The 24077-nt window shown below is 47.5% G+C and overlaps 1 protein-coding gene, 1 long non-coding RNA gene and 1 other non-coding gene across 4 annotated transcripts in view; 1 reads left to right on the plus strand and 2 right to left on the minus strand.

Annotated features, from left to right (window-relative positions):
- Window positions 1-5640: 5640 nt before the first annotated feature.
- On the plus strand, window positions 5641-9683 carry LOC117096431. The gene is made up of 3 exons (XR_004442483.1): window positions 5641-5756; window positions 7575-7614; window positions 9644-9683. It is a non-coding gene; the product is annotated as an uncharacterized LOC117096431 (long non-coding RNA).
- A 2890-nt stretch (window positions 9684-12573) lies between these two features.
- EP300 (E1A binding protein p300) overlaps window positions 12574-24077 on the minus strand; it is a 93961-nt gene continuing 82457 nt past the window's right edge. Inside the window, exons 24-31 of one of the 2 annotated variants that reach the window (XM_033233822.1) lie at window positions 22990-23140; window positions 22722-22868; window positions 22058-22171; window positions 21120-21285; window positions 19013-19177; window positions 17904-18065; window positions 16100-16381; window positions 12574-15857 (exon numbers count right to left, since the gene is read on the minus strand). In XM_033233822.1, coding sequence (XP_033089713.1) covers window positions 13686-15857; window positions 16100-16381; window positions 17904-18065; window positions 19013-19177; window positions 21120-21285; window positions 22058-22171; window positions 22722-22868; window positions 22990-23140 — 3359 coding nt within the window. In that variant the 3' untranslated portion in view covers window positions 12574-13685. The remainder of the gene's footprint in view (window positions 15858-16099; window positions 16382-17903; window positions 18066-19012; window positions 19178-21119; window positions 21286-22057; window positions 22172-22721; window positions 22869-22989; window positions 23141-24077) is intronic. The other variant, XM_033233823.1, reaches the window with a different exon arrangement.
- On the minus strand, window positions 23589-23691 carry LOC117096825. The gene has a single exon (XR_004442660.1). It is a non-coding gene; the product is annotated as a U6 spliceosomal RNA (small nuclear RNA).

A 24077-nucleotide genomic window follows, 5' to 3' on the forward strand; every position in this document is an offset into this window, starting at 1 on the left:
CGTGTATGTGTTTTCTTGAGACGAAGTCTTGCCCTGTCACCCAGGCTGGAGTGCAGTGGCGCGATCTTGGTTTACTGCAACCTCCACCTTCCGGGTTCAAGCGATTCTCGTGCCTCAGCCTCCCAAGTAGCTGGGATTACAGGCGCCCGCCACCAAGCCCGGCTAAGTTTTGTATTTTTTAGTAGAGACGGAGTATCACCATCTTGGCCAGGCTGGTCTTGAATTCCTGACCTCGTGATCCACCTGCCTCAGCCTCCCAAAGTGCTGGGATTACAGGCGTGAGCCACCGCGTCAGCTGAAACTGGAATATTCTTTTTCTCAATGCTATAAATGTCCAGCCTCCTCCAAATCTTGCAACATTCCTCATTCACCACTCTCTCCTGGGTAAAAACCTCGAATCTGAGGCTCTCTACCTCATCCCGTTAGGGTTTTCCACAACCTCTTTAGACACCCTGAGTTCTAGGTGCTGTTGTGGAGCTTTGCAAACATCTTTTCAAACCCTTACACATCCTATCACCGTTTGAAAGAAGAGGAAGTGGTGGCTCTTCAGGTTTAGGCACTTTCCAAGATCACACAGGATTGGGATTCCAAATTTAGTACAAATTCCTTCCCTATGCTATGCTGTGTCCCAATGAATTAATTGAGACTCTAAATGCAATATGTGGAGGCTGAATACATATAAAACATATGCCTAAATTTGAGGTCCACCATGGAGATGTGAAACTCTTCCTAGATGTCTTTCTTTCCTTCAACCCCTTCCACCCTAAACCCCTGTATCCATGCTGCCAACATGTTGGTTTTTCTACCTCCAAAATATATCCTGTGTTTCCTCCACTACCACTCTAATACAAGCCACCGGCCCATTTCAGCAGCCCTTCAAGTGGTCACCCTTTCCTTCCTTCCTTCCTTCCTTCCTTCCTTCCTTCCTTCCTTCCTTCCTTCCTTCTTTCCTTCTTTCCTTCTTTCCTTCTTTCTCTCTCTCTCTCTCTTTCTTTCTTTTTTGAGACAGAGTCTCGCTCTGTTGCCCAGGCTGGAGTGCAGTGGCAGGATCTTGGCTCACTGCAAGCTCTATCTCCCGGGTTCACACCATTCTCCTGCCTCAGCCTCCCGAGTAGCTGGGACTACAGGTGCCCACCACCACGCCCGGCTAATTTTTTGTATTTTTAGTAGAGAGGGAGTTTCACCGTGTTAGCCAGGATGGTCTCAATCTCCTGACCTCATGATCCACGTGTCTCGGCCTCTCAAAGTGCTGGGATTGCAGGCATGAGCCACCGCACCCGGCCCTCTTTCTTTTATTGATTGATTGGTTGATTGAGATGGAGTCTCCCTCTGTCATCCAGGCTGGAGTGCAGTGGGATCTCTGCACATTGCAACCTCCGCCTCCCATGGTCACCCTTTTTAAATCTTCACCTTTAATCCACACAGGTGATCTTTAAAACTCATAGACCTGGCCGGGCACGGTGGCTCACCCCTGTAATCCCAGCACTTTGGGAGGTCAAGATGGGAAGATCACAAGGTCAGGAGATGGAAACCAGCCTGGCCAAGATGGTGAACCCCATCTCTATTAAAAATTCAAAAATTAGCTGGGCATGGTGGCACGTGCCTGTAATCCCAGCTACTTGGGAAGCTGAGGCAGGAGAATCGCTTGAACCAGGGAGTCGGAGGTTGCAGTGAGCTGAGATCGCGCCACTACACTCCAGCCTGAGCAACAGAGCAAGACTCCATTTCAAATAAATAAATAAATGTATGTTCTGGAATGAGATAGTGGTGAAAAAAAGAAAAAGGAAGATTGGTTCAGTAAGTGCAAAGGTCCTGGGGCCAACTCAAGCTTGGTACACAATAAACAGAAAAATAGGGAGAGTAGATGGATATAGCAAAAGATGGAGAGGGTGGTACAAGACAAGGTTGGAGAGAAAGCTGGGACCAGGTCATTCAGGGTCTTGTGGAGTGCTTGGATTTTATTCTGTGCAAGGGAAAGGCATTAGAGTTTGGTTGGTTGGTTGGTTTTGAGACAAATTTCATTCTCATTTCCCACGCAATGGTGCGATCTCAGCTCATCACAACCTCTACCTCCCAGGTTCAAGCAATTCTCCTGCCTCAGCCTCCCAAGTAGCTAGGATTATAGGAATGCGCCACCACGCCTGGCTAATTGTTGTTGTTGTTGTTGTTGTTGTTGTATTTTTAGTAGAGACAGGGTTTCTTCATGTTGGTCAGCTGGTCTTGAACTCCCGACCTCAGGTGATTCTCCCACCTGGGTGAATGGTCTTGATCTCCTGACCTCGTGATCCTCCTGCCTTGGCCTCCCAAAGTGCTGAGATCAGAGGCCTGAGTCACTGCGCCCGGGTAAAAATTTTAAAAAATTAACGGGCCGGGCGCGGTGGCTCAAGCCTGTAATCCCAGCACTTTGGGAGGCCGAGACGGGCGGATCACAAGGTCAGGAGATCGAGACCATCCTGGCTAACACGGTGAAACCCCGTCTCTACTAAAAACTACAAAAAAAAAAAACTAGCCGGGCGAGGTGGCGGCGCCTGTAGTCCCAGCTACTCGGGAGGCTGAGGCAGGAGAATGGCGTGAACCCGGGAGGCGGAGCTTGCAGTGAGCTGAGATCTGGCCACTGCACTCCAGCCTGGGTGACAGAGCGAGACTCCGTCTCAAAAAAAAAAAAAAAAAAAAAAAAATTAACTAAGTGTGGTGGCATGCACCTGTGGTCCCAGACACTCTGGAGGCTGAGGAGGGAGGATTGCTTGAGCCCAGGAGGTTGAGGCTACAGTGAACCATGTTCATGACACTGCACTCTACCCTAGTGACAGAGAGAAAAAAAAAAAAGTTGTCTGGCTGGGCATGGTGGCTCGCGCCTGTAATCCCAGCACTTTGAGAGGCTGAGGCAGGTAGATTACTTGAAATCAGGAGTTCTGCTGGACGTGGTGGCTCACGCCTGTAATCCCAGGACTCTGGGAGGCCAAGGCGGGTGGATCACCTTAGGTCAGGAGTTCGAGACCAGCCTGGCTGACGTGGTGAAACCCTGTCTTTACTAAAAATACAAAAATTAGCCGGGCTTGGTGCAGCGTACCTGTAATCCCAGCTACTTGGGAGGCTGAGGCAGAGAATCGCTTGAACCCAGGAGGCAGAGATTGCAGTGAGCTGAGATCGTGCCATTGCACTCCAGCCTGGAAAAAAAAAAAAAAAAAGAATTCTAGCCCTCCCTGGCCAACATGGTGAAAAGCCTGTCTTGATTTAAAAAAAATACAAAATATTAGCCTGGCGTGGTGGCACAGGCGTATAGTCCCAGTTACTTGGGAGGCTGAGGTGGGTGGATCACTTGAGGTCAGGAGTTTGAGACCAGCCTGGCTAACATGGTGAAGCCCCATCTCTACTAAAAATAGAAAAATATTGGCCGGGCACATTGTTCATGCCTGTAATCCCAGCAGTTTGGGAGGCTGAGGCGGGTGGATCACCTGAGGTCAGGATTTTGAGATCAGCCTGACCAATATGGTGAAACCCCGTCTATACTAAAGATATAAAAATTAGTTGAGTGTGGTGGCACGTGCCTGTAGTCTCAGCTACTCGGGAGGCTGAGACAGGAGAATTGCTTGAATCAGGGTGGCAGAGGATGCAGCGAGCCGAGATTATGTCACTGCACTCCAGTCTAGACGACAGAGTGAGACTCCATTAAAAAAAAAAAAAATTAGCTGGATGTGCTGGTGCATGCCTATAATCCCAGCTGCTCAGAGGCCGAGGCAGGAGAATTGGTTGAACCTGGGAGGCAGAGGTTGCAGTGAGCCGAGATCTTGCCACTGCACTCCAGCCTGGGTGACAGAGTGAGATTTTCTCTTAAAAATAAACAACCAAAAAACCAACAACAAGAAAAAAGTTGTCTGGGTTGAATAGCAGATTGGCAGGGCATAGAGCAGAGGAGGCGAGTTCAAGGGATTTATTTACATAGTATGGAACAGAAGAACACGTTTGTGTTGCTAGTGGGGGTGATCCAGTGGAGAGAGACAGATGAATGATCCCAGACAGAGAGACAGTGATGCACAGAAGGCCTTAAAAGACAGGAGCATATTAGGTCCACATGTAGAGGGATGAATGAGTCCAGCCAAAAAGGTACCTTCGCTACAGGATGAAACCCCTGCCCAGGAGCTCCCTAGCAGAAGGAACTGCCACACTGTTACTGTTCTGGGGTGGCCACTGTTGCTTAGCAACCTGTGTTTAATAAGATGTTTCAACTGAATTCCTAATAAATGGCCATTTCAACTTACACCAACGGTTCCAGTCACTGGTGTTCCTGCTCTACTTATTTCCAACGCTGAAACTGGACACTCAGGTTTTTACGTCCTTGTACTGTTGATGATGTATGCATTTTTTTTTTTTTTTTTTTTTGGAGACGGAGTTTCGCTCTTGTTACCCAAGCTGAAGCGCAATGGTGCGATCTCGGCTCACTGCAATCTCTGCCTTCTGGGTTCAAGTGATTCTCCTGCCTTAGCCTTCCATGTAGCTGGGATTACGGGCATGCACCACCATGCCAGGGTAATTTTTTGTATTTAGTAGAGACGAGGTTTCACCATGTTGGTCAGGCTGGTCTCGAACTCCTGACTTCAGTTAATCCACCCAACTCAGCCTCACTAAAGTGCTGGAATTACAGGTGTGAGCCACCGCACCTTGCCTAATTTTGTATTTTTAGTAGAGACAGGTTTTCTCCATGTTGGTCAGTCTGGTCTTGAACTAGCGACCTCAGGTGATCTGCCCACCTCGGCCTCCCAAAGTGCTGGGATTAGGATTTCAGGTGTAAGCCACTGCGCCTGGCTTTTTTTTTTTTTTTTTGTGGACACAGGGTCTCATTATGTTGCCTGGGCTGGAATTTTAACTTCTTTTTATCTCTACTGCCGTCACTTAAATCCAGCCCACCATCATATCAACCCTGGATCCCATTGAAGCTCCCAGCTGGGCTCCCCTCTTACCCTATCCTATTATTTTTCTACGTAGCAATCTTTTTAAAACAGTACTTTGGATGGACTAACTCCTTTGTGTCACTGATTTGCAGGACGAGGGCTTTTACCCATATGAGCCACTTCTGTCTCCTCTTCCTCCGGTTATAAGACTCCTGGGGAGGGGGCGGATGACCCAAGTAGAAGTGAAAGAGTTAGAGAAAGGCCAAGATAAGAGAGTTGTTCATTCAAATAATGTATCGCGTGCCCCTGTGCTCTGCGCACTGTGGGTGTAGCAGTGAACTCGAGGACTGCAAAGTTCGGGCGCTCCCAGAACTTCAGTTCCAATTCCATCCGAAGGAAGGGAGACAAAGCTTTCCCGCGCGGACTAGCGGCCAGGCGCGGCGCTAACTGCTTTGACGCCCCGCCTGCCGCCGTGCCTCACCTCGCCTCTTCTGCACAAAGGGACGATCACTGGACAGTGCCCTCTTTGCCCCACACGGCCACCGGGAAGGCCCCGCCCCGAGCGCTCAGCGGGAGGGGGTCGCACCAAGAGCCCGGGCGCAACTCCAGATGTGGGCGGGGCCCAAAGGTTACGTAGCCAGGAAGGCGGGCACGCGGGCTGCAAGCACCAACCGCCGGCCGCCCCGAGCTGCGTCTCCCCGCCCCCATCACCGCCCCCCCGCCCCGCCCCCAGCGCGTGCCCGCCCGGCGCCCTCTAGGCTGGAAGGCAGCGGGAGCCCTACCGGTGCCAGCACTGCCAGAGCGGGAAGAGCGCGGCGCAGGCCAGCCGGGACCGCTGGACAGCGGGGTCCAGGCTAGAGGGGAGCGGTCAGTGACGGCTGTGGAGGAGGGAGGCGCTGAGCCTCAGAGCGGGAGTCGAGCCTGTGGGCCACTGAACTGGGGGGCTGGCCGAGGTGGGGCTCCCGCCCTGAGGGCGCGCCTTAGGGAGGGGACAGGGGCCGGCGGGACCCTGCTTTGTCTCAGTCGCACTGAGGTGAGGGGGCTGCACTTGGCCGAGCAGCGAGGACCGTGCCCGGCTCAGAGAGCTCTCGGAGTGTCCGGGCTAGATTGCGGCCGCGGTGCGGGAGAAGTCGGGGGAGGGAGTGACAGGTGACGGGGCTGACAGGGCAACTGCCATTATTAAGCACTCGGCCGCCCGGGTGCCACCGCCTCCTTCCCGAGCTGGCAGCCCGGGCCACCGGGGACACGCACCTGTCCTAAGAGGGTGTAGTCTTTGAGGCAGAGGTGGGACACGAACCCGGGACGGTTTGCCTTTGGGCCACTCCCGTAGGCTGAGGGAAAAGTGTACTTAAACCAGGCTTTGAGAATTGGGCAGAGTCTGAAGCGCGGAGATCACCGAGCCCTTCGTTGGCTGTTAGGACTTTGGGAAGACGTTTGGCCTCTAAAAGAGGACATTTTCCTCATTCCCAAAAGTGGCTGAACCTGTGAACACTAATTACTCATGTGTAAGGAGTGCTGTGCAATCTGTAAAGCACTTTACATTCCTGTGTGGTAGATAATTCGCCACAGTGAACTTGCCAAGTAAGCGTTTTTTTTTTATTTACCTTTTGTACAGATGAAGAAATTGTGTCCCAGAGACGTTTATTAAATCAGGGAGTAGCAATAGAGCCTCACTTTTTGTTTTTTGTTTTGTTTTGAGACGGAGTCTCACTCTGTCGCCCAGGGCTGGAGTGCAATGGCGCCATCTGGGCTCACTGCAACCTCTGCCTCCCAGGTTCAAGCAATTCTCCTCGCCTCAGCCTCCTGAATAGCTGGGACTACAGGCCACCGCACCCAGCTGCTTTTTGTATTTTTAATAGAGATGGCAGGGGGAGGGGGGGTTCACCATGTTGGCCAGGCTGGTCTCGAACTTCTGACCTCAAGTGATCTGCCCACCTCAGCCTCCCAAAGTGTTGGGATTACAGGTGTGAGCCACCACACCCAGTGGAGGCTTATTGTTTTTTTTTTTTTGAGACAGAGTTATGCTCTTGTTGCCCAGGCTGGAGTGCAGTGGTGCAGTCTTGGTTCACCGCAACCTCCACCTCCTGGGTTCAAATGATTCTCCTGCCTCAGCCTCCCAAGTAGCTGGGATTACAGGCATGCGCCACCACGCCGGGCTAATTTTGTATTTTCAGTAGAGACGGGGTTTCTCCATGTTGGTTAGGCTGGCCTTGAACTCCCGACTTCAGGTGATCCGCCTGCCACGGCCTGCCAAAGTGCTGGGATTAAAGGCGTGCGCCACCGTGCCCAGCTGAGCCTTACTCTTATACATCAAATGTTTTCCATGATAGGAAACCACCTGGGATGAGCATCAAGCCCCAAACTCACACATCCTGTGATTTTATCATCAGAGTTCCTGGTTTAGAGCACAATTCTTGGCTGGATCTGCCTGCCACTCCCCAGCTACCAACAACCGTATCTCGGCAACACAATCACCTTGGCACAACACTTTTTATTATTTGTTAAATGTTTCTTACTGGGTTGGGCTAAACCAACTGTGAGGAGTCCTTTAGGCAGAGTCAAAACTTGGAGACAGTTGGATGGGCTTGACTGAATTCTGAAAATTCCCTGAGTGTATTGGGTTTTCTAGGTGACGATTATTTTGAGAGTATTGGTGATAATAATTTTTGTCCTTCCTATTGACAGGTCTACCTCCTAAGAAATTATTGGAAGGAATATGAGAAAAGTAAGTAGGGATTTTGAAGTATCATTAAAAGAACCAAAATTGTTTATGTTTAGAACATTGGTAGTTAATTTGGTGATGTTATTTCTGGATGTATAAAGTTAATTGGCAAGTGCTTATCAAATGCCTTTGTGTGTGTGTGTTGGGTGTGGAGGGTGTCTGACACGGAGTCTCATTCACACTGTCAGCCAGGCTGAAGTGTGGTGTCACAATCTCAGCTCACTGCAACCTCTGCCTCCCAGGTTCAAGCAATTCTCCTGCCTCAACCTGCGTAGCTGCAGTTACAGGCACTTGCCACCACACCAGACTAATTTTTTTTTTTTTTTTTTTTTTTTTTTTTTAGAGACGGAGTCTCGCTCTGTCGCCCAGGCTAGAGTGCTGTGGCCAGATCTCAGCTCACTGCAAGCTCCGCCTCCCGGGTTCACGCCATTCTCCTGCCTCAGCCTCCCGAGTAGCTGGGACTACAGGCGCCCGCCACCTCGCCTGGCTAATTTTTTTTTATATTTTTTAGTAGAGACGGGGTTTCACCGTGTTAGCCAGGATGGTCTCGATCTCCTGACCTCGTGATCCGCCCGTCTCGGCCTCCCAAAGTGCTGGGATTACAGGCTTGAGCCACCGCGCCCGGCCTAATTTTTTGTATTTTTAGTAAAGACAGGGTTTCACCATGTTGGCCAGGCTGGTCTTGAACTCCTGACCTCAGGTGATCTGCTCACCTCGGCCTCCTAAAGTGCTGGGATTACAGGTGTGAGCCACCATGCCCGGCTCCCAAATGTCCGTTTTTGAGGAATATATTTATTAATATATTCTGAGAGGTCTACACAGGTAGTAGTCCATCACCACAAACACTGACAAAATAATATACCAAGACATGCTATTTTTTTTTTTTGTCTTTTTTTTTTTTCCTTTTTGTGGAGAATGGGGTCTCGCTGTATTACCCAGGCAGGTCTCGAACTCCTGGGCTCAAGCTATCCTCCCGCCTCTGCCTCCCTGAGAGCTGGGTAATAGGCGTGAGCCACCGCGCCCAGCCAAGAGATGCTATTTTTAAAAAATCCCCATAGGGGGCTGGGCGCGGTGGCTCAAGCCTGTAATCCCAGCACTTTGGGAGGCCGAGACGGGCGGATCACGAGGTCAGGAGATCGAGACCATCCTGGCTAACACGGTGAAACCCCGTCTCTACTAAAAATACAAAAAAAAAAACTAGCCGGGCGAGGTGGCGGGCGCCTGTAGTCCCAGCTACTCGGGAGGCTGAGGCAGGAGAATGGCGTAAACCCGGGAGGCGGAGCTTGCAGTGAGCTGAGATCTGGCCACTGCACTCCAGTCTGGGCGACAGAGCGAGACTCCGCCTCAAAAAAAAAAAAAAAAAAAAAAAATCCCTATAGGACTGTGAAAGGGAAGAGAAGCCAGCTATTACCCTAATGCCTATGATGTGTGTCAGGTGCTGGGGGTGATTTTTCACTTATCCTATAGCTTGTTTACCCTCCCAACAAACTTGAAAGGCAGAAGTTATTTGTTTGTTTATTTATTTATTTTGAGGGTCTCACTGTTGCCCAGGCTAGAGTGCAGTGGTGTGATCACGGCTCACTGCAGCCTTGACCTGGGCTCAAGTGAGCCTCCTGCCTCAGCCTCCTGAGTAACTGGGACCACAGGTGCATGCCACCATGTCCAGCTAATTTTTTTTCTTTTTTCTTTTTAAGAAATGCAGAGTCAGGCCGGGCGCGGTGGCTCAAGCCTGTAATCCCAGCACTTTGGGAGGCCGAGACGGGTGGATCACGAGGTCAGGAGATCGAGACCATCCTGGCTAACACGGTGAAACCCCGTCTCTACTAAAAAATACAAAAAACTAGCCGGGCGACGTGGCGGCGCCTGTAGTCCCAGCTGCTCGGGAGGCTGAGGCAGGAGAATGGCGTGAACCCGGGAGGCGGAGCTTGCAGTGAGCTGAGATCCGGCCACTGCACTCCAGCCTGGGCGACAGAGCGAGACTCCACCTCAAAAAAAAAAAAAAAAAAAAAAAAAAAAAAAAAAAAAAAAAAAGAAATGCAGAGTCTCACAATGTTGCTCAGGCTGGTCTCAGACTCCTGGACTCAAGCCATCCTCCTGCCTCTGCCTCTGCCTCTCAAAGTGCTGAGATTACAGGTGTGAGCCACTGCGCTTGGGTTAAAGTGTAAGTCTTGTTGATGCTATATCTAAGACACATCCCAGATCTGTCCATCGCCTACTACCCCAGATGAAGTCACTGTCATTTCTTGCCCTCAGTCCTATAATAGCTTCCTAATTTTTTGCTTCCTTTCTTGCCACCCTAAAACCTATTATCCACACAACAGCCTGACTGATTTATTTAGTTTTTGTTATTTTTGAGTCGGAGTCTCGCTCTGTTGCCCAGGCTGGAGTGCAGTGGTGCGATCTCAGCTCACTGCAAGTTCCGTCTCCCGGGTTCATGCCATTCTCCTGCCTCAGCCTCCCGAGTAGCTGGGACTACAGGCGCCCACCACCAAGCCCAGCTAATTATTTTGTATTTTTAGTAGAGACGGGGTTTCACCGTGTTAGCCAGGATAGTCTCGATCTCCTGACCTCATGATCCGCCTGCCTTGGCCTCCCAAAGTGCTGGGATTACAGGCGTGAGCCACCGCGCCCGGCCTGATTTATTTAAAATGTAAGACAAATCATGCCACCCTCCTCTTCAAGTGCTCCCCCAGCCCCTCATTGTGCTTAAAATAAAATCTAAGGCTAGGTGCAGTGGCTCATGCCTGTCATCCTAGCACTTTGGGAGGACAAGGCAGGCGGATCACTTGAGTTGCAGTGAGCTGAGATCATGCCACTGCACTCCAGCCTGGGAGACACAGCGAGACTCCGTCTCCAAAAATAAATAAATAAATAATAATAATAATAAATAAATCTAATTCCTTGCCTTGACCTATCAGGACCTAGGGATCTGTCAGCTACTTGCTTTACAACTTCATTTTTGCATCATTTTCTCCCTGTATCATTGAATTCCAGCTTTTTCCCCTTCCTCCCTTCTTCCCGTCCTTTTGTGAGACAGGGTCTCACTCTGTTGCCCAGGCTGGGGTGCAGTGGTGCAATCTCAGCTCACTGCAACCTCCACCTCCTGGGTTCAACTGATTCTCCTGCCTCAGCCTCCTGAGTAGCTGGGATTATAGGCATGCACCACCACGCCTGGCTCATTTTTTTGTATTCTTAGTAGAGACATGGTTTCACCGTGTTGGCCAGGCTGGTCTCGAACTCCTCCACCTGCCTTGGCCTCCCAAAGTGCTCGGATTACAGGTGTCCGTCATTGCGCCTGGCTGTCACCCTTCTTTCTGTCCCTGGGATGTGCTAAGCTTGTTCTTGCCCTGGGGAGTATGCATTTGTTGTTTCTAGAATGTTATTTTCCTAGATATTTTCGTGTCTGGCCCCTTGCTATTTAGGTCTCAGATTAAATGTCCTCTCCTGAGTACCTAAGTAAAGTAGTACATGAAGCTTTCTATTATATCTCCTTTTTAAATGTTCTTCTTTGAACTTACCATAACCTAATATTTAGTGCTAGTTTATTTTCTGCCTCCCTTCACTAGAATGAAAGCTCCTTAAATTGTAATAGCTAAAACTTATTATTCTTTTTTTTTTTTTTGGAGACAGGGTCTCCCTCTGTTGCCCACTTCCCGGGCTCAAGCGATCTTCCACCTCAGCCTCCCAAGTAGCTGGGACCAGAGGTGTGCACCACCATGCCTAGCTAATTTTTTGTAATTTTTGTAGAGACAGGGCCTTAACATGGTGCCCAGGCTGGTCGCAAACTCCTGGGCTCAGGTAATGCTTTCACCTTGGCCTCCTAAATTGTTGGGATTACAGGTGTGAGCCTGCACCTGGCTAATGTTTAATCTTGTTAGGCATTTAGAATTGTGCCTATTACTCTAGAAGGTGGATACTTTTATTATGCCCATTTTACAGATGAGGAGACTGAGTCTTGGTAGGTTAAGTAACTTGCACATGGTCACACAGTTAGTGGCAGAACTGAGACTTTATTTTTTGAAACAAGGTCTCACTCTATTACGCAGGCTGGAGTGCAGTGGTACGATCACTGCTCACTGCAGCCTTGACCTCCTGGGCTCAAGCCATCCTCCCACCTTAGCTTCCCCAGTAGCTGGGACTATGGGCATGTGCTACCATGCCCAGCTAATTTTTCTTTTTCTTTTCTTTCTTTTTTGGTAGAGACAGAGTCTCAGTATGTTGCCCAGGTTGCTCTTGAACTCCTGGGCTCAAGTGATCCTCCCACCTTTACCTCCCAAAGTGTTGGGATTACAGGCATGAGCCACCACGCCCGGCCCTTTGTTTTTAAAGGATGGAGTCTTGCTCTGTCACTAAGGCTGGAGTGTAGTGGTGTGACCTCGGCTCACTGCAACCTCCACCTCCAGGATTCTAGAGATTCTCCTGCCTCAGCCTCCCAAGTAGCTGGGACTACAGGTGCCTGCCACCACGCCCTGCTGATGTTTAAATTTTTAGTAGAGATGGGGGTTCCACCATATTGGCTAGGCTGGTCTTGGAACTCCTGATCTCATGATCTGCCCACCTTGACCTCCCAAGGTGTTGGGATTATAGGCGTGAGCCACCGTGCCTGGCAAGTCGTTTTTTTTTCAAGAAGTTACTTGGGACTTAGGCAGGTATGATCTGTCTTCTTAGGTCCTCCTCCTCATCCCTGTAAAATGGTGATTAGAAGACCACGTGGTCATCCTTAAGGGATCCTGTATCAAGGTGTTAAGTAGGTATCACTTCCACCTTGACTGTTAGCTGGTACCTGCAGTACTTTTTCCCACAACTTTGGACAAATTAACCAAGATCTACTTGTGAAAAACTGTATGTAGTAAAGAGGCTATAAGCTAATGGTTTTACTTTTCCTCTGAATCCTAAGCACCAGGCACTTAAACTGGCGCACACCAAGACAAAGATGTGTTACCAAGTGAAACAAAGTCAGGGTGTCTGTCTCACACAGTTTATTTAACAATAGGTAATAAGAAATCAAATTTAACAGTCTATACAGTGATCCAAAGTTCATATTTATAAGTAATCAACTTTAATTGCATGATTTACAACAGTTGAGGGTTTTTGCTATTTTCAAGTTTTATAGAAAGTGTGTGTGTGTGTGTGTGTGTGTGTGTGTGTGGAGTGGGGGTAGGGTAAGGAGGAAGAAAGCAAGCAAAGAAGAAACCCCCAGGGACATTTTGCATGTTAAAATCATCCCACCGGAATCGTTTCTTACCCTCTTTTTAATTTTTTTCCTTTGTTAGATGTAAAAATAACGAAAAAAATTCTTTCAAGAAACAGAAACCACAATATATAATACATCAATTTGGCAGCTGCCCCTGTTATTTTGAAAAAGTCATTTTTCTCTCTACATGTACAAATTATTTTAATACTTGAAGTTTTACGCTCAGACTTACAGAATAGAAAATTTTCTGGAGCACAAAAGTTGACTTGAGGGGAAGAAAGGGAGTTTTTTTTTTTTTTTTTTAATGTTTTTTAAAAGAATGAACATCTTTGCACCCAGAGAAAAAAATTGGTATTTTAATATATATTTATTTATATTTATATATATATAGAATGTAATTTTAAAGTAACATTAACCCCTTTTTGTCCTCTGGTTTTAGAAATGTTTTAACTCTTCCATAAAGTGAGGAAAATAGGGAAAAATGTCAACCATCTGCACCAGTAAATAATAACTATTAATATTACATATTTTCATTAATTTAAAAAAAATAATAAAACCTATTGGAGGTGCAAGGCAGGAGCATATTGTTTGGCTTCACAGGCCTCAGCCTCCTCCCAGTGCACACTTGAACCACACACACAAGGGGAAAAAAAGGCTGGTGGTAGCCAGCCATAACAAAAATATATTCTTTGTATTCTATCATCCCTCAGGTTCATCTTGCATGTTTGCTTTAAACCACAAACGGCTACTGCACAGTTCTTGTATGTTCCAAGGAAAATTGTCTTTTAGGCTACGAAAGATTCAAAAAAATTGTTTTCAGTACAAAAAGTCTTGTTAAGAGAAAATAATCTTTTTGCTCCCAAAATACTACAAGGTGTCTCTAGTGTATGTCTAGTGTACTCTGTGAGAGGTTTGAATTCAAGTCTGAGTTATCGGTGCTGAGTCCCAGGTCCGTGGCGCTTGCACCATGGAGGTTTGCCATGCCTGGATTGCTAGCAAGCTGAGAAAGCATTGAATTCTGGTCCGGGCTGGCAAAATGCCCTTGTTCCATGGGGTTGGCCTGGGCAGCTACCAGTCCAGGATGCGGGGAACTTGTCTGTGGGGAAACGTGGTGTGGAGAAGGCTGAGGCTGCATCCTTGGGGAAGGGCTGGAGTGAGGGGGCTGGGACTGCGGCCGTGGAGAAGGGACAGGCTGCGGAGAGCGCACTTGATTGGAGAGAGAATTAGGGATCTGCTGGCCTTGTAGGTGTGGGGACTGGGCCTGATTTGGGAGCATATGCTGCTGGGGGCTCATGGGGTTGGGTTGAGCAGGAGACCCCATCTGTTGCTGAAGGAGTCGCTGCTGATAGGCCTGTAGACTGGCACCTGCCTCTGCTCCCAAGGCCTGGGGGAGCTGGCCCATCTGTCCCATATTTCCTTGTTGCATCTGTTGCATGTGATGTTGCATCCGCTGCTGCTGCTGTGGTGGGTAGCCAACTCCTTGGGGTTGCTGGAACTGGTTATGGTTGGCCATTCCTGGGCCTATTCCTGGCCCTGCTCCCTGTTGCTGCTGCTGTTGCATCATCTGTTGTCGTCTCAAGATGTCTCGGAATTGTGAAGGCATGGTGTTGTGGTTCATGTTCATCTGCTGAGCCTGGGGGCTCATCCCTCCCATGGGTGGCTGGAGTTGCTGCTGGGGCAGGCCAGCCTTCTGGACGCCCGCCTGCATTGGATTCATGTTCTGCATGGCTGGATTGGAGTGGACCCCCTGCTGACCTGGCATGGTAGGTGGCTGCAGCCCTGGCTGCCCCTGGGGCATGCCAGGCTGCCCAGGGATGGGTTGTGGATTAGAGTTGGCATACTTGGCAGCCCGCTGCTTGATGAATGCAGCCAACAGCTGGGGGTTGGCGTGAAGGATACTAAGCACCTGTTGCTGCTGTAGGGGAGAGCTGGGAGACCTGAGAGTCCGCAAAAGGTTTTGTAAGGCTTGTTGAGACACAGTGCCTGGTTTGAGTGGGCTCACACCTACCTGGCCCAATCCCGGTTGTGGAGCCATGTTCAAGGGTTGACCATGCTGGGCCACTGACATCATGGCTGGCCTTGGCATCCCAGACTGTAGTTGCTGGGGCTGAGGCAATCCTCCTTGGCCCCAGGGTGGCTGCTGCTGCATCCCCGTCGGTCCCATCCCTGGCTCCAAATGCCCACTGGGACCTCTGGTCATGGGAGGTGGGTTCATACCCATGGGGGCCATGGGAGTCATCGGGGGCATCTGGTGTTGGATTGGCCTTTGAAAAACTTGCACGTGGGCCATCTGGCGCTGTGTCTCTGCTGCTCTCTGAATCTGCATTGCCATTTCCACTGCTGCGGGTGGGGGCCCTGGAAGGGGTGGCTGAGCAGTCTGAGGAGGGGTTGGAGGGGTCACCTGGCCTGCTGCCTTACCCTGGGACACAGGGCCACCAGCTTGAGTCCTGGGCAAGTAGGGTGGCATACTATTGGGAGGGGTAGGCTGAGGCTGCGAGGTGGGCTGGGGCGTCTGTGGGGTGGTTGGCTGTTGGCCAGTTGGTGTCGTTGGAGTGGCAGGAGTGGGGGAAGGGAGGCCCTGTTGCTGCCCCACCACACCAGTCCGCTGCATGCTGGCCATCCTCCTGCGAAGCATTTGGGCCTGTTGTAGTCGGTGCTGCAGCTGCTGCTGCCGGAGCTTCTGCTTGATGTTTAGGCAGAACGGCACTGGGCATTTGTTCTCCTGGCAGTGCTTGGCATGGTAGCAGCAGAGGGCAATGAGCTGCTTGCAGATGGGGCACCCACCATTGGTTTTCCGTTTGCAACCCTTGGTATGCTGCACAACCCGCTTCATCTTCTGGCAGGATGGCAGGGAGCAATTGGCATTCCGACACTGGCAAGCATGGACCAGAGACTGGATGCAGCGCTGGATACTCAGGCGTCGAGAATCGCCTGGGCTCTGGGTGGCCGCAGCCTGCTGGTTGTTGCTCTCATCATCTAAGCCAAGACCTAGTTTCTCCATTTTGTGGTCATGGTTTTTAGTGTTATAGCAGGTGATACACAAGTCATAATCCTAGAGAAAAAAAAGGAAGTGCAGGTAAACTCTCCAAGATGTAAGTCATTCAAAAGTAATTTGGATACTCTGGGCTAGAAAGGCCCATTTCGTAAAACAAAAACTAGCCTCTTTAGCTCTGCCTCTCAAACACGAGGCCAGCCCCCTGCCATCCCACAGGCCTATATAAAACACAAGGCTGCATGGCCCCTCAGAACAACCCTGCAGAGCTCACCTCCTTGTTCCCACAACCCAGTGCCTACCTCACAGACAGTACAGTGCCAGCGTGTCTCCACATGGTGTTTGCATTCATTGCAGGTGTAGACAAAGCGGTCCTGGCTCTGCGTGTGCAGCTCCACCAGCATGCACATAGTGGACCACTGGGCTCTTCGGAGTGAAGAGAACTCCAGGTGCTTGTCCCTTGCCAGCGTGAGAAACGCATCCCGACCATCCATCAGATCACAGGGGATGAGAGGGTCAGGATCAACAATGGGAGGCAGGGAGTTGGCAGTAGGGCCAGCAATGAGGCGGATCACAAAGAAGACCTGCAAAACACACAATCTCTTTTTTTGAGACAGGGCCTCGGTCTGTCACCCAGACTGGAGTGCAGTAGTGTGATCTTGGCTCACTACAACCTCTGCCTCCTGGGCTCAAGCAATTATCATCCCACCTTGGCTTCCTGAATAGCTGAGACCACAGGCCCACACCACCACACCTGGCTAATTTCTGCACTTTTTGTAGAGATGACGTTTTGCCTTGTTACCCCACGCTAGTCTCAAAACTCCTGAGCTCAAGTGATCTGCCTGCCTCAGCCTCCCAGAGTGCTGAGATTACAGGTGTAAGCAGGTAAAGCAGGCTGAGCACTAATGAGACTGGCGAATGCTGAGTTAGTTTTCCAATACTCCTCCTGCTCTCCTTTTCCTGCTTTACCTCTTTGGTCTCTTGAGACTGACTATAAATAGAACTGAAATGCACATCCTGTGATTTTTTCTCCCTCATTCAATAACTCCTTCAGAGTAAGAATGGTCTAGGTCAGGTACAGCACCACACACAGTGGACATTTTGCCTCAAGGCAGTCTACTTTAAGATGCAATCCATGGTTTAACCTCAAACTAATTACAACAAACCAGACAAATCCAAATACGGAGACAGTATGAAAAACAAGTGGCCCGGACTCATGAAGGTCCCCTGTGCAACTTTCCTGTGTAACTTTTCCTACAGGTTTGAAAGGGAGTGGAATGGATAAAAAATCTTAGTCCTTGTTGACAAGAACGCATTAACAACCATCAATTCTCATAACCATTAGTGTAAAAGGTATAAAAAGCTGGTATTACATATGTATTTGACATTAATTAGTATATAACTATAAATGCCTATTAAAGTAACAAAATGTAAAACATCACCTTAAGAAATTAGGAACTTGCGAGAAACTGCTGTACTGATAACAGATTATTCAACATCTGTGTACACTGGCAGCCACACTCTCAGTGTCTCTCTGGCCAGCAATGTTCGCTGCTTCTGCCACCCTACAACCAGGCCAATACCTACATTTACAACCTAAATTGAATGTGCCCACAATTTAAGTCAAACCTATTACAATATATTCTAAGGGCTTTTCCCAACTGCCTAGGATTCTGTGGCATTACTTACTGCTTGAAATAGCTAGTAACTATTAATTGTTAATAATCATTACCTAAGTGAGGCAACCTCCAAAGTGCTGGGATTACAGGCATGAGCCACTATGCCCAGCGAACAGTGATTTTATTCATTTTTTTTCTTTTTGGAGACGGAGTTTCGCTCTTGTTGCCCAGGCTGGAGTGCAGTGGCACGATCTCGGCTCACTGCAACCTCCGCCTCCTGGGTTCAAGCAATTCTCCTGCCTCAGCCTCCCGAGTAGCTGGGATTACTGGCGCCTGTCACCACACCTAGCTAATTTCTGTATTTTTAGTAGAGATAGGGTTTCACCACGTTGGTCAGGCTGGTCTTGAACTCCTGACCTCAGGTGATCCACCATGCCTGGCCAGAAATCTTGCTGTTTTTCCCCAACTGCGGGTGGCTGCATCTTACCTCTTTATGCTTCTCCATGGTGGCATATAGTTTCTGTGAGAGGTCGTTAGATACATTGGGCATCCCAGGTTTCTTCTTGTTGCCCCTACTTAGGCTGCTCTTATTTTTGCTGGTTTTCTTATTATTCTTCTTCTTAGCATTTTTACTGTCTCCCTTGGTCACCTGCAGAGTAGCACAAAGGAGACAAGAAAATAAGGTTTTTGTTAAGTAATCTGGGAATAACACTATTGAGTATCTCCATTCTTTGAAACTAGGTATCATAATCTTATGCCTGTATCTTATTTTACTAGCTGTTCTCTTCACTTATTCCTTCTCCTTTGTTATTTGACCTAATTTTCTCCCAGTGATCCTTCATTAAGGAAATGGCAGCCCTTAGCTTTCTGCCTAGAAGAGGCCACAGAATGTACAGACCCTGTAGATTGAATGTATCCCAAATTGGAGTTAGGGAACAAGGGAGGGTTGGCACTTTGGGGTAGTGAAGAGTGTATCAAAATGGGGAGCCAGAAGACCTTGTTGTATCTCCTTCCACCCACATTCTAAAATGTTGAGTCCACAAATACTAAACGATAAGGCTGTAAGAGTTTGTTAACAGACTATTTAAGGGAGCCTTTTGTAACTTAAATTCAATGGAAGTAATTCTAGATATGCTATAGGGAAGTAACTGGTGAGGTGACTAAGCCATAGTAACAGGTAAATTCTGGCTCAGGCCTGTTTTGCATAGCTAAGAATGGTTTTTACATTTAAAAAGAGCGTGTGTGGTTTTAAAAGAGAGAAAATATGCCAGAGATATGTGACACACAAGGCCTATATAATATTCATAACCTAGTCCTTCACATAAGTTATCTATCAGTTTTTCAGGATTTCCTTCAGTTTCTTTTATCACTTTACTCATCGTCTGAGACACCATTTTAAAATGGGGTCTGATGCTTTGAAAGTTTAATACCACTGAAACGGAACCCTAGTAACCTTTCTAAGCCAACATTTCTTGCTCAACTTAAAGAGCTCTTTCACACCTGAGAGGTTTAAAACCCGATTGAAAGTTTAAATGCACTTCTGGATTAAATATTATAATCATGGTAGAAGTTTCAAACGAAACTCAATGCCCTCACATCTGTGCTTTCATTGCTGGTGTTTTCTTCTCGTTTTCTCTCTTCTTCCTCCTGTTCCAGTTCCTTAATGCTTTCTTCCAGAACATTGGGCCAGAAATCACCCTCGAAGTAAGGCAATTCCTTTGCACTTGTTAATCTATCTTCAGTAGCTTGTTTAAAAATATCCTGTGAAAACAAGCATGTACAAATAGGAATTCCTATGTTCTTTTAAAGCATTGATTATAAAGAATCATGGCTGACAAGAAACATGAAAGCTTAAAACGTCTTGAAAGCTGGCAGAGACTATATACCTAAGCCATAAACCAGGGAGCTATTTAGAAAAATAGTGAACAGGCCTGGCCTAAAGTCAGTATTTCTGGTTTTCTATTTCTTCTACCCACAAAAGCAGGGAGCTTATCTGCCTTTATATAATCAAGTGGAAATTATCCTGCCAGGATCGATGTCAGGGTGGTAGCACCATCATGCAAGCCATGACCCTTACCACAGAATATGTGGTGTGAAGCATGCCCTCCTCACACCCATCTTTGGAATTTCAGCAGCTTTTATTGATAGCTTTGTTCAAAAGGCCCAAAACTACAAATACTGGAAACAGTATCTGCTGCAGAATGATTCGCTGGGCAGCTTAGGAAAACTTCTTTATTTAGTTGAACTACTAAATTGAGGAAGATAAGTCTGTATCATGAGACAGCCTATATTGATGAATGTTTAAAATAATAAGAATATATTTTTGGCCAGGTGTGGTGGCTCACACCTGTAATCCCAGCACTTTGGGAGGCTGAGGTGCATAGATCACCGGAGGTCGGGAGTTCGAGACAGCCTGACCAACATGGAGAAACCCCATGTCCACTAAAAATACAAAAAATTAGCCCAGTGTGGTGGTGCATGCCTATAATTCCAGCTACTCGGGAGGCTGAGGTAGGACAATCGCTTGAACCCGGGAGATAAGAGATTGCAGTGAGCCGCCGGGCGCGGTATCTCAAGCCTGTAATCCCAGCACTTTGGGAGGCCGAGACGGGCGGATCACGAGGTCAGGAGATCGAGACCCTCCTGGCTAACACGGTGAAACCCCGTCTCTACTAAAAAATACAAAAAACTAGCTGGGCAAGGTGGCGGGCGCCTGTAGTCCCAGCTACTCGGAGGCTGAGGCGGGAGAATGGCGTAAACCCGGGAGGTGGAGCTTGCAGTGAGCTGAGATCCGGCCACTGCACTCCAGCCCGGGCGACAGAGCGAGACTCAATCTCAAAAAAAAAAAAAAAAAGAGATTGCAGTGAGCCTAGATCGTACCATTGCACTCCAGCCTGAGCACCAAGAGTGAAACTCTGTCCAAAAAAAAAAAAAAAAAAAGTATTTTTGGCTGGGTGAGGTGGCTCATGCCTGTAATTCCAGCATTTTGGGAGGCTGAGATGGGTGGATCACTTGAGCTCAGAAGTTTGACACCAGCCTGGGCAACATGGTGAAATCCTGTCTCTACAAAAAATATACAAAAATTAGCCAGGTATGGTGGTGTGCACCTGTAGTCCCAGCAACTCAGGAAGCTGAGATGGGAGGATGGCTTGAGCCTGGGAGGCACAGGTTGCAGTGAGCGGATATCATGCCACTGTACCCTAGCCTGGGTGATAGAGAGTGACCCTGTCTGAAAACAAAACATCCCCACCCCTAAAACCCTAACCAACCCAAACCAAACAAATAAAAACAAAACAGAAAGATATATTTTAAGGCCAGGCACAGTGGCTCATGCTTGTAATCCCAGCACTTTGGATTGCTTGAGGCCAAGAGTTCAAGTCCAGCCTGGGCAGCATGGCGATACCCCAACTCTACCCCCCCTAAAAAAAATAAATAAAATAAAATTTTGGTTACATGTTTAAAACAGGGATCTCTTGATCTTCTTGATCTACCACTCTTCAAAACCTGGTTTTTCTTACATTGAAAATTTTTGAATATACAAAATAAAACCAATCAAATTAGCATTTTTAGGAATTACATGCAAGAGGTAGAACAAATAAGACTTTTGTATAAAAAAAAATAGTTAGATGACAGAATACAGAGCAGTAACATTAGTGTATTTCCAGATCTACTGTCAGCACCTGGCCCCCATGTCCCAACTGACCTTGTAGTCATGGACAATACGCTCCGATACAGCCTTGTCAAGCATTTTTTTGTACCATTCCTGCAGTCGCTTGGGCTTGGGTATCTTCTGGTCAGGAGGATGGCAATGGAAGATATAATCATCTCCCTCACTTGGTGGACATGCCCAAATATGCCCTGTTGTGTAACTAGCAATACAAAGAGAACATTAAGGAAAAAACATCATCTATTCTAGAAGGCTACACTTTAAACCACAAGGTGGAGTTGATACAGATACCAGTAATTTTTCCCAAGATAACACAGTGTATAACCCAGCATGAGATTAACATTGTGAAACCAAAATTAGGCATAACTCACAGTAATTTAAACAATGGATCTCATACTGCCTCTACTTATTTTTGGAGGCCATGGTGGGATGTTGTGAATCTCAGCCTGAAAGCGGATGACTTAGCCCTGGATCCAAAAACCCTAAGTTTGCATGTTAAGACCAAATGAAGATTACGTTGCAAAGGAAAATGGACCCGTTTAACAAGAGAGCTAAATTAAAAGGCACACTATTCAGAGAAAGTCTTCAAGATGAGGGAATGAATGTTTCCAATGACATACATACTCTAAAGGTAAGAAGTATTTCCAGAGCTGTTTCTGGTCTTGATACCCAGGTTATAAAAGGATCAAACGCAGTTAAAATTCTGCCCTCAAATGAGAGGCACAAATCAAACTTCAAAGCAAACTGGACCCAACAGCTCAGCTGAACAAAACAAAACTGATGTTGGATGGGTGAAACTAGAGTCAACATGTCCATTTCTCTCCTACTGACATTAACTTCAAAGGGGCTCTAACAAAGTTGAGAGAATTGTTAGGTAAGAACTAAAATGAGGAAAAAAAGGCAAAGAGTTCTATATTTGCATATTTAACCTATATCTCACCAGAATGCCCTAAGAATTATCAAAATATGCTTACCCTAATTTCTTGACATATTCTAAATATCCAATCAGGATTTCATGATAGACTGCAGTCCTCAAGCATTTAGGACGGAAGAAATGAACACTATCGAGGTAAGATATGTATACTCTCCTATACAAAATGAAGAGAAAAAAAGAAAGGTCAAGTCACAAAGATGAGTTATTTACTCCATATGCCTAATAACTCTCTCTCACTCTCCCAGGCTCTTTGCTCACATCGTCATTTGTGAAGCTCATCACAGGCAGGTGGGCGACTCCACTGTGAACCCTTCAGGAAAGTTCAGCGAGCCTGTGGTTTCCTTCTATTTGAAGTAACTAGCAGTGCCTGGCACATACACATCCATCAGTATTTGGTGATTCCTATACATTATCCAGATTTAAGCTCATTTTCTGAAGAGTAGTACGTTTGTTTCCAAATTCCAATTTCAGGTTGCTATTCATATCCTTTATTATTATGACCACAGAAGAGCAGAATCGAGCAGTTATTTTGTTTGGGGGGTTTGCTTTTTAATCTGTTTCACTTTACAATTATTGGACTACTTGAGATTTTGCATTTCCAAACCAAGCACACTCAACATTTTCTTGCCTGTTATACTCTTCCGCCTATTATAATTTGGAACTCCCACACAAATCCGGAGCTAGCCACTGTGAGCCAGTCATACCTCTGGTTGGGTGGAGGGCAGTCAGAGCCATACTCTTGAACATGCATGCCAAAGAAGCATAGGTCAACGCCATCAATTTCTTCAAAGGCAAAGAGGGCTTTGGTTCGGTATGGAAAGGATTCTGCCATCTCTCCACTGTCCACAAACCTATACAATTGAGATGGTGGGGGGACCACAACATAAATTCATTCACACTGGAATCACCAATGGTAACCACGTATGAGCAATTTTGGATCCATGAGAGAAGAAAAGTGAAATGACTAGATACCTTGCTTTCATGCCTGGTTTTACTTCCACGGTTTTGTCAGAAGCATGAACTACTCTAACAGTGACCTCTCCTGACTCAGGGTGATTCTGTCGCCTCAGAAAGTCATTCACACGATTCTCTAGAAAGGTGCCAAGTCTGGTAGATGGCAACCCTAGGAATGTAAAAGTTAAAAGTTACTGAGGTGCAAATTTACTATTGTTAGTCTTAAGGTTCAATCTTTTTTTTTTTTTTTTTTGAGACGGAGTCTCGCTGTGTCGCCCAGGCTGGAGTGCAGTGGCGCGATCTCTGCTCACTGCAAGCTCCGCCTCCCAGGTTCCCGCCATTCTCCCGCCTCAGCCTCCGAGTAGCTGGGACTACAGGCGCCCGCCACCTTGCCCGGCTAGTTTTTTGTATTTTTAGTAGAGACGGGGTTTCACCGTGTTAGCCAGGAGGGTCTCGATCTCCTGACCTCGTGATCCGCTCGCCTCGGCCTCCCAAAGTGCTGGGATTACAGGCTTGAGCCACCGCGCCCGGCCTTAAGGTTCAATCTTAAATCTCATTTGTACTTTTTTCAATACAAACAGGGTAACTTGGTGAAATTTTAAAAAATCACAGCATATTTAAGTATTCACTACTTTGCAGATTTGCATGTCATATTAGTGCAGGAAACATGCTAATCTTCTCTGTATCATTCTAATTTTAATATATGTGCTGTTAAAGCAGACACAGTACTCAATAATTTCTAAATGTCATTTTCCCCAACTTTTCATTTTGAAAAATTTCCAATTTTGGAAGTTTATAAAAATACAGAGGCCGGGCGCGGTGGCTCAAGCCTGTAATCCCAGCACTTTGGGAGGCTGAGACGGGCGGATCACGAGGTCAGGAGATCGAGACCATCCTGGCTAACACGGTGAAACCCCGTCTCTACTAAAAAATACAAAAAAAAAACTAGCCGGGCGAGGTGGCGGGCGCCTGTAGTCCCAGCTACTCGAAGGCTGAGGCAGGAGAATGGCATAAACCCGGGAGGCGGAGCTTGCAGTGAGCTGAGAACCGGCCACTGCACTCCAGCCTGGGCGACACAGCGAGACTCCGTCTCAAAAAAAAAAAAA

The sequence above is a fragment of the Trachypithecus francoisi genome, unplaced genomic scaffold (assembly GCF_009764315.1).
Source record: "Trachypithecus francoisi isolate TF-2019V2 unplaced genomic scaffold, Tfra_2.0 Lachesis_group14, whole genome shotgun sequence".
Taxonomy (NCBI): Eukaryota; Metazoa; Chordata; class Mammalia; order Primates; family Cercopithecidae; genus Trachypithecus; species Trachypithecus francoisi.